The 9,901-nt window shown below is 36.8% G+C and overlaps 1 protein-coding gene across 1 annotated transcript; it reads right to left on the minus strand.

The window, feature by feature from the left end:
• Positions 1-1,339: 1,339 nt before the first annotated feature.
• On the minus strand, positions 1,340-9,699 carry LOC128492726 (deoxycytidine kinase 2-like). The gene is made up of 7 exons (XM_053465398.1): positions 9,515-9,699; positions 8,906-9,021; positions 6,014-6,207; positions 5,346-5,493; positions 4,096-4,211; positions 3,168-3,267; positions 1,340-2,749 (listed from the first exon to the last, which is right to left on the minus strand). The coding sequence occupies exons 1-7, from the start codon at positions 9,606-9,608 to the stop codon at positions 2,723-2,725; spliced, it is 795 nt and encodes a 264-aa protein (XP_053321373.1). The 5' UTR covers positions 9,609-9,699; the 3' UTR covers positions 1,340-2,722.
• Between the last annotated feature and the right edge of the window lie 202 nt (positions 9,700-9,901).

Below are 9,901 nucleotides of genomic sequence, written 5' to 3' on the forward strand. Positions count from 1 at the left end.
CATCTTGCCATGTTCGGTATTTCAGGATTAACGAACACACACCCTTTAGGTTAGTTTTGATGTACACCCGAAAACGAATGCACAAGTCTAGCGATAACTGCTAGATAGTCCCACTAGAGGAAATGTGCTATACAAATACTATTGTTAAAACAGCCCCAGCCCATTATCCCTCCTACACCAATCTAGGGCTGCAACTAACGATTATTTTAATAATCGATTAGTTGGCCGATTATTTTTTCAATTAATTGGATTAAAAAAAATATGCAAACTTTTAATTTAAAATTTAATGAACTGGATGTTAAACAACTTAAAATTTACATTAACATTCTTATTTTGTTATGATGTAATAAAAAAATAATATTTTCAAAGTACGAGAACCCAAACAATATTTATCAAACTAGTTTTAATACCTAAACCACTCACTTTGCACCGTCTCTCACTCTGCTCTGCACCCTGCCCTGCCCCCCCACTCTGCCCTGCATCCACACTCACACCCAGCCCTGCACCCAGTCTCCCACTCTGACACTCTCACACAGACATTCACACAGAGAATCACTTACCTCAGCTATGGACTCGTTCCACTTCCAAGCTTCAAGAAGCTGAAAACTTTATTCGAACGGCAGACCAACATTGAAGCGCGTCACGTAGCTCAAAGAAGGCGGAGACTGCAGCACGCGTAGCAGAAGCCGGGAAACGCTCACGGAGGAGGTAAAACGAGCCGAGTTCTCCAACAACTAATCAATCACTTGATTAATCGATAACGGAAATCGGCAACAACGATTTCCGTTATCGATTATTATCGATTCGTTGTTTCAGCCCTACACCAATCTTTACAGTGGACACTATGCAGTCACATTTGGAACAGCTTAGAATCCTGCCACCGCCCCCCCATTCAAATTACACCCATTAAGTAGGGTAATAGACAATTTTTGAGGCAGCCATTTCTTCTCCAATTTGCCAAATTTTGCAGGAACTTTATTTTTTATGCAGATTTCAATGTTGTGTTGAATTTCTTGCACAGCAAACTGCTCACCAACAGCCTCAGACTATAAGCACTTCCTCACATCCCTAGTTTAGGTATGCTTTAAAGGGAAACTATAGGGTCAAAACTGGCACACGCATGTTTCAGTTTTCATATTTGTGAAATGGGTTTGCTGAAATATCCCTTTTGGGACTGATTAACAGCCCCCTTTAATTACCCATAAGTGTGTAATATATATTTTATGTACAATAGACAACCCTAGGTATTCAACAGCATGAGAAATGTGAAAAATCAATCAGCTTTCAAAAGCACAATGCAAGAAATGCCAAAATCTTGAAAATGTAGTTAAGACAGCACTTGTTATACATAAGTTTAATACCTTCTTTTATAACCTTATTGTTACATGTTTTAGAAAGCAGAAATATAGGACACAGTAGTACAATTTCATTAACATTTGAGGTTCATGAGACAGGTGCTAGATTCCTTTCTGAATGCCTTTGTTGAAATAAGCAAAACAAGACTTTTCTTAGAAGCTGATCCCAATTTAGCTGAACGGCAAGAAACCTTCTGGCGTTTTGGCACTTATTTTTGTGAGACTTTCACTTTTAGAGAAGATCAAACATATCTTTATTTCTCAATAAAAATTTATCAATGGAAGAGGATTTTTTACATGACCATTTATAAATACATTGTGTACAAGAGTTCAGTCATATCACAGTAGAAGCATACATGGGATAACATAAGGCTGCCTAGAACATAGACAAGGCCCACGTAAGATTAAGTCTTTTTTCTTATTTCTTTTTCGAGTAAGAAAAGAATGTAGACTAAATGTGTCAAAAGGCTCTTATCAGCACAGCAAATATTACCAATTGTGTAGTGTATTTTTGTAGCGCTACGCCAACAGTTTGCCATGTTGTACACATTCTTACAGTTGGAGTAGATGTGTTCCCAACGTAAAGCATCTATGCCAGTAGTCACATTAAGGCATGTTTCCGTCCAAATGTTTCTTCACTGCCATCAAATTCAATTTAGGAAAAAAGAAAGTCTACCATGGACTAGATAGTATAGATAATAGATACTAGTTTGAATAGCATAGATTCTCCTAAAAAGGAGGTGGTCATTGTCTTTTTCACCTGTTCACCTTTTTGCTACCTTTTACCCTAGATGGGGCTAGAAAATTCGATTAAGCAACACTTATTTGCCCCTTTAGATCAAACAGTATCACTAATGCAGCTTGGCTCATATTTAGAATTATACTTAAAATACATAAAGTAGCTCCCATTAATCAGTTTTCTTGTCGGTTTTTAAAAAGGACAATGTATTTACATAGTGTTAGAATATTGCTAGACTAAAATGCCACATTGGTTAATGCCTGCAAATTAGATCTGTTTGTCAGACTATTCTGTCATAAAAATGGAATCTGTACCCGATTCAGGAATAAGTCATGGGCTTTTAATAAATTGTACATTTTCAATGCAAATCTTATTTAAAAATCTTATTTGAAAATGATTATATTTAAATAAATGACTGGTATACAAGAGGAATTATAAAAAATAACCTTCTTAGAAGGTGTAGTATTTAAACAAACTCAGTTATACCTACTGTTGGGTATTAGAAATAGGCATTGATGGCAGCTCTGCAATTCCTTCCCCAATAACACACTGGAATATATATGCACAATGAAAAGACTATTAGTCTTGTATTACAAAAATGTTGTAGTGGATTTCAGACATTTCAGCGTTATAACGAAATCAAGAAGTCCTTGACCTGAAAAAAGGAGGAGAGATTTGTTAAGTTCAAGTTAACCATAACATACTTTGCAGAACCAGGTTGTAACTGACATCAACACCCCTGCTGCTGCTCAGCCATTGAAACCTATTCCACAAAGCTCCAGATGGAACAGACAGTTTGGAACTTTGTAAATTCCTTTCCTCCGTAGTATCTTGTACTACAGAGAACAAGCCCCACTTGCAGCGCACTTGGTCTCCTGCTCTGTGGCTGATCTGTTAGCTATAGACACATCCACTTGTTTGTCTATGGCTGCCTATGTGCTTGATTTTATACTCAATTAGGAGGGTTGTCAAGTTACATTTGGTCATATAATAAACACCTCAGTTCATTTTACTCTTTAATGAAAAATACTAGTTATAAAAAGTGGAGGCTCTGGTCAAATATGTAAACTTACTTTGTCCATAAGCGATTCTTGTCTTATTTTATCATTTTTAAAGTCTTCGTTTGCATCCAAAACCAGAACTGGTATATGGCTAAGGGGCTTAAAATCAACACTAAAGAGAAAAAACAAAAAAACAAAAACAGTAAGCCTTATCTTGAACAGCAATCTCTCTGTGATATTTGTTAGCCATGCTGAGAAGGGCTTAAGGTGTGATTGTTACTGCAAGATAGACAATTGTGTTAAGCCTCAGCCAGAAGTTATTTACTATTTGTAGTAACCAGAAGGGTAGGATATGATTTCTCCCTACAAAGCTCAACATCTTCTATACTGTTCTAAGATGGCTGGAACTACCCTAACCCTTCAAGATCTCCTTCATACTGAGTGAGCCCTAACACTGTAACACCACTCAACATTTCCCATGCTTTCACAGAGAGCACCCTGTAACCAGGACATGCTAGTTTAAAGTGGCGTTAAAGTTTTGCCACTTTAAAGAAAAATTGACCCAAACCATATGATGCATGTGATAGCCGAGTGGTCCCCTTAGTCTTATTACCTGCTAACGTTATCTGCCAATACGGGCACTCTAAGTGCCTGTATTGACGGCAAGCAGGTTGCAAGATGTGATCTTGAGTAAGGTAAAAAAAAGTTTTTTTTAAAAGCAAACAAAATCCAAAGTACTGATTCATACAAGAATATTTCCCAGCAAACCAGCAATGGAGTTGGCTGCCAGGTATTATACCGTGTTAGGTTCAGACAGCTGTAAACTTAGTTAGGCCAAATGTATGGGTTAATTGCATGGAGAATTTAAGGGGACCACTCCGCTATCATATGCATTAAAGCGCATAAGGGCTAAAGGGTCCCTTTAAATTCAACCTACCATAAATAAGCAGTAAAGTGTTGGAAAGTGTACAGTATTTCCATGAATATACAAATTACTTACTGCATAGTTCTGTCATAAAGCCACTTCTCGTGTTTGTAATGTAAGGATTTCAAGTACTCCAACTCAATTCCTTGTTCCTCTTCTCTACCACGAACATGCAATCTGCCCATGCATTTCTTTGTTAAAATAAGAAAATAGCATATGTGGATTACCACAACCATTTTATAGGAGGTAAAAATATCGAGTAAGAGTCTCTAGTACTGAAAATATAGAACTTCAAGCATGTACAGTGCTATGGATGTACAAAATTCCCAATTTCTTCTATTTTTGCTTGTCATATTGAAGTGCTTCAGATCATCCAACTAATTTTCATATCAGACAGAAAATGTGAGTAAACAAGATAGCTTTTAAATGATTTCATTTGAGTGATTTGATTTACTCATGTAAAAAAAAAAACTGACGGCAACAACCGCAGTCCAATTTTTGTGATAACTAACAATGCGTCTTACATTGCTGTGGAGGTATTTTGGTCTAGTCGTGGCAGAACTGTTTTAATTCAACCACATCGGAGAGTTTTCAAGCTTGAACTGCCACAGCATTTGAATCAGAGTTATGTCAGCCACCCAAAAAACTGTTTCTTTTGAGCCACAGAGGTGGCCTTGCCTTGTGTGCTTCGGATGATTTTTCAGCTGCATAACCCAACTGCCCTTCAGCTTTTGGATATGTTTTATTCAACTAGGCTGGCAGTAAGTTATATTTGTTTGATAATAAAATTAGCTTGAAATGAAACATTTAAGATGTCACAATATGCAAAAATAAAAGAAATCGGGAGATGCAAATATTTTCATAGCACTTTGGACACTAACCAAAAGGAAATGTTTTAGGCATGAAGCTACTTCACTTGTCTAACAAATACAAACTACTTTCATAGATACTCAGCATGTCTGAAAAGTATATTAGACTGGATGTACATAGTTTTGGTAGAAAAATAATGTGACAGAGGCTTTTCACATCTGCATAATATTATCCTGTTAGTGTAAAGAGTTCATAAAACCAAAATTAGTTATGTTCTGAAGGTTTAAGATTAGAGAAGAGTGATGCTGCCATGCACTGTTTTTAGTTGTTGATACTACTAACCAGGAGCCTCACCATGCATTTGTTACTGTATTATGCATCAATTACTACAATTAAGCACATTTGAGTTGGCTAGCCCTCAGTTAACATTACTTATTGTATATCCTATAAGGTTGACAACAAGTGTACTTGCAAAACTGCAGAATTAATTTGCTCCTTTTAAATAAGTTCCTTACCTCTGGGGTAGCTCTGAGGTAGATTATACCATCCAATTCTATTTCACTTTCAAATGAATTGAGTAGCCAAGTGTGCCAATCTTGATATATAGCCCATTCAGTTTCACTGATGCTTCCAGATTCAAACAAGCTTGAAGCAAATACATATCTAGAGGTAAAAAGAATACATGTTTATATTGTCATAGAAGGTATACATTTTATTCATCACTACAATAAGGGTATCTTTGCAGATGCATATTTTTCAAAAGGGATTTATAATTGCATACTATAAAGCAACAGCTAAAATTTTATTGCTGGAAATCTTCACGATACTGATCTCTACAGATAGATTCCCAACTCTAAATAACTCTTAAATTAGCAGCATGATAGCTAAGTGTCCCCTTTAAGTCTGTCATTCCCTTTCTGCAGAATCCCACCATAAGCATTTGACCCTTTCATAGCCCCCCAGCTTGCAGATGTGTCCTGCAATATTTGGAAACTGGATACAGTTCAAGAACCTTTTAAATTAACCAGCTACACATTTATCTTTCACAATCCCATTTGAGGATTAACACATACTATGTTTTCTTGGAGGTTCAAGTAAATGAAATAAATCTTTAGTTAAGATTTTAAAGTATTGGATTATGCAATCTATTGGGGTTTGTTATGGGAGGTTTTAAAACACCTACCTGTCACTGTACACAGATCTTTCAAAAAACTGCACTGGGTGATCAGCTTCACGTAATTTACCAGAAACAGGCTTAAGCTGTGCCTTTACTCTGCTAAGGCAAGCATATGTTTGAAATGTGTAAGCCCATCTAGAGGGTTTGTCATACAACATCTGAAGTAGATTTCCTCCACTTTTTTGAGATGTAGACAGCTCCTTGAACAGAAAAAAATAAAATTGAAATAAGCGTTACTCAAAATTAGCTTTACTGGAAATACCATACTTGCTTGATTACAAGACTTATTTTCCCATATCAAATGCTGGTATATTTGAGGTTGTTTTATAATCTGACTACAAGACAAAGATCAAGACTCCCTGCAGAGGACTTGGATCCTCCTCTCCGGCAGCCCATGAATGTCTGTGCAATGCACGCAGTCACCACTGCTACCCTACACTTCCGCCAGGGCTCCTATTACAGAGCACCGGTGTGACATGACCTGCTGCTACTACTACTACTACTACTACTACTACCCCGGGTAGCAGCAGAGGGGGGGGGGGCAGAGTGGCATATCAGGGAGGTAAATGTGAATATTTATTATTAAAACCTCTTATAGGGTATTCTCATATGCAGGCTTTTTTTCTAAATATTCAAATTTTGGGGGGTCGTCTTATAATCGAGCAAACATGGTGTTTATATATTTTGACATTATAGACTGCTTTGACCATGCAACATACCAGGTGTACCTTTTGAATTAAAATTGCGTTTTTTAGCACATGGTCATTCAAAAAAACCTACAGCTGCTTAAAATTTATACTCAGTGGATTGTAGCAATCTTAAGATATTCAGGTTTTAAAGAAAATGTAAACAGTAAGTTTAATGTAGATTTTTGTACTTCATGATGTACAAATTTACTTCATGTCTGCCGTCAACAAGACTTCTCATCCATGTCTTAACACCAGTACTAATTCATAGACATTACCAATTTCCTGACATGTAAATCTCCTTATTACACACCAATAAATTGGCGATAATAGAGCATCTGAGATTCAATGGTTCTTTCAATCAGAGTTTCAAAAGCTAAACTGTAAAAGCAAGACACTGTCAGAAAGTAAGAGGAGCCCTGGCAAAGAAGGCCATCCCAACAATGATGAAGCCAAGATTGTTGTACCACCATTCATACCAGGTATGCAAACCAACTCAGGCATGGCCAGTTGGGTGAATTATAATTGTCTGAACTTTCTCCAAATTAAGTTTGTAAAGGCAATAGAGGGATCAGTGGTAAAATGTATGACAGATGAAACAAACAGGACAGTAAAGGGACCCACATTGTGAGGGTCAGCCAACCTTTTGGAGACAATTAACCCAGAGTAGCGATGCAACCAACTATTATTTTCATAATCGATTAGTTGGCCGATTATTTTTTCGATTAATCGTATATAAAAAAAAAATTACATTTTTCATTTAAAAATGGCAGAATAAAAAAAGACTTAGAAAAATGTTTAAAAAAACTTAAATATTTCTTTTATTGAGTTTCATAAAGAGAAAAAGGGACAGAAAAAGAAAAGGGGAACAAAACAATGGGCTCATACAGGTAAATACATGTTCACTTATTGTCATACATATAGGATATAACAAGTATCCTGATATACCTGACATTCAGAGGGGAGAGAAGAAAAAAAAAAAAGGAGCCGGGGATATCCTCACAGTTATAGGATCCAGTCCTCAGATTACTATTCTTCTATAATGAGTCTGACCCATTTTTTCTCTTTTTATTCCCCAACCTGCCCCCCAGTTATGCATATTTGTGCCCAGGCTTGCCACACTGCCTTCCAGATATGCCTTATACCCCCAGATAAGCGCTTGAGATGGAGTATTTGCATGTATGAGATTGGAACCAGTCAAAAAGGTTCCATTTGTGGCTGTTCCAGCATCCCAGAAGTACTAGTGGAAGTGGTAGGGAATGTAACTCTAAACTAGTTTCACAGTCAGAGCACTTGGTGCCAAGAAAATCTGCTTCTTACAGGATAAAATATTGCAGGTGTGAAAACAATCGAGCATCGGTAGGTGGATGTTCGTAAGTGGATAAATCACTGGAAGCATAGCTCTGGTAAAAACAAAACAAAAAATACCCGAGAGATGTGATGACCATTTTGGAGGTTAAAGTCTGCAGAGATGCAGAGGAGGAAAATAAACCCTTAAATAAAATGTTAAATGAAGAGAAGAAAAACAGATAACCTAACTCCAGTGGCTGAAGGGACAAGCAGGTGTCCCACCAACCATACATCCATGGCCACTTCATGAACAATTCAAAAAGGACAGTCCAGGCAAGAAAGTTTATTTTGTCCTGCACTACCCGACCATGAATGTTTCACTCATGGTCGGGTAGTGCAGGACAAAATAAACTAACTGAATTTGTCCTTGTCATTTCATAAAAATCTAATATTCATATGCTTTTAAAAACAAAACAAGTTAGGCTTGCATTTTCGGTTCTGTTTAACCATACACACAAGAATACAATTTTTTTTTTTGACATTGTATAAGAGTTAAATTGATGTCCTTATTTTTGCCTTAAACATGATGTTGCTCAGCTTCCACATTCCTCATGTACAGCCCTTGCATTATATTAATGACAGGGAGCCAATTTTTTTTTTATTACTACCTATGATTAAAACAGTTTAAAAGTGATTTGTTTCAAATCAGATCTGTCGTTCCCCGCCAAAAGATGCCAGAATAAACTAGTCAGATATACATTTGTTGCATTTTACTTGCGATTATTTATGTTTAGCGGAAATTCCATGCATAGAGGATATATCCATTTACTGCAACCAGCAAAAAATAAAATAATACGAAAGGCAACGTTCGTTAGAAAAAAACATGTATAATTCCAGGGAGGAAAGGAATATCAATTAGTACCTCATGTTCGCCTTCAGAGTTTTGAACATTACACCATTTCGCAATGGGCTCTGGAACAACTTCCCATTCGTCGCTAGCCTTTTCCAAGATGCGAACAAAAGTTGATTTACCTGCAGCTACAGTGAAACGGGCTTACATTAAAACCAATTAGGAGATATAACTAAAGTGAGATTACTACAGCCAGCATAGCGCGCGTAGATTCACGCGAGGAAGCGAGGGAAACTGAATTTGACAACGTAAACAAAAACCGCGGCAACCAGTTTGGCGCCAAATTTTACTTTCAACCTTTAAAATGCCAGGGGTATCTTAAATTTAAGCGGTATATCTTGTAAATGGCTTATGAATGGTTTTCTTGTATTATAAGTAAAGCCGAGACAAGAAAGTATGAAACTCCTTTAGTGCACGTTTTCGTAATCGAGTTATAGGGTTTATTCCAGAACTACCGTTAAAACTTTGTGACATGGCAAAATAACCACACTAACATATACGTTAAAAAAAAAGTGATCAAATAGTCGCAGAAGATAAAACACCGTACCCAACATCTTGAAGTGTTTCAGATGATCGAGGTTACGCACAAAAAATTACCAAAAAATCTATTATATAACTTACCAATATTTCCTTCGATTGAAAGTTTCTTTGACCGTTTGTGGAAGCTGCTATCAAGAATTGGACTATAACACATTCTTTTAGGCGGCGTAGCCATATTCGAAAAGTTGTCAATGCCGACAAGCAACTTCTGAAACTTAAGCTTCTTTCTTATGAAACAGATCCGCAGCGTACCGCTTTCTTTTCACAAATCGCGCGTTTTTTGTGAACCAATCACGGAGAAGCCAATTACTTTAACCAATCCGGTTCAAATTCAAGTTGAAACTGTTCCCGCGCGCTATGATCTATGTTATTTTGCTTTCCTTGTCGATTATTACAATAGATATAGATACAAATAGATAGTGGTTTATAAAATAAAAGTAAAACCAGGCCAATCATGTTCACACATAT

The sequence above is a fragment of the Spea bombifrons genome, chromosome 4 (assembly GCF_027358695.1).
Source record: "Spea bombifrons isolate aSpeBom1 chromosome 4, aSpeBom1.2.pri, whole genome shotgun sequence".
NCBI classification, from domain to species: Eukaryota; Metazoa; Chordata; class Amphibia; order Anura; family Pelobatidae; genus Spea; species Spea bombifrons.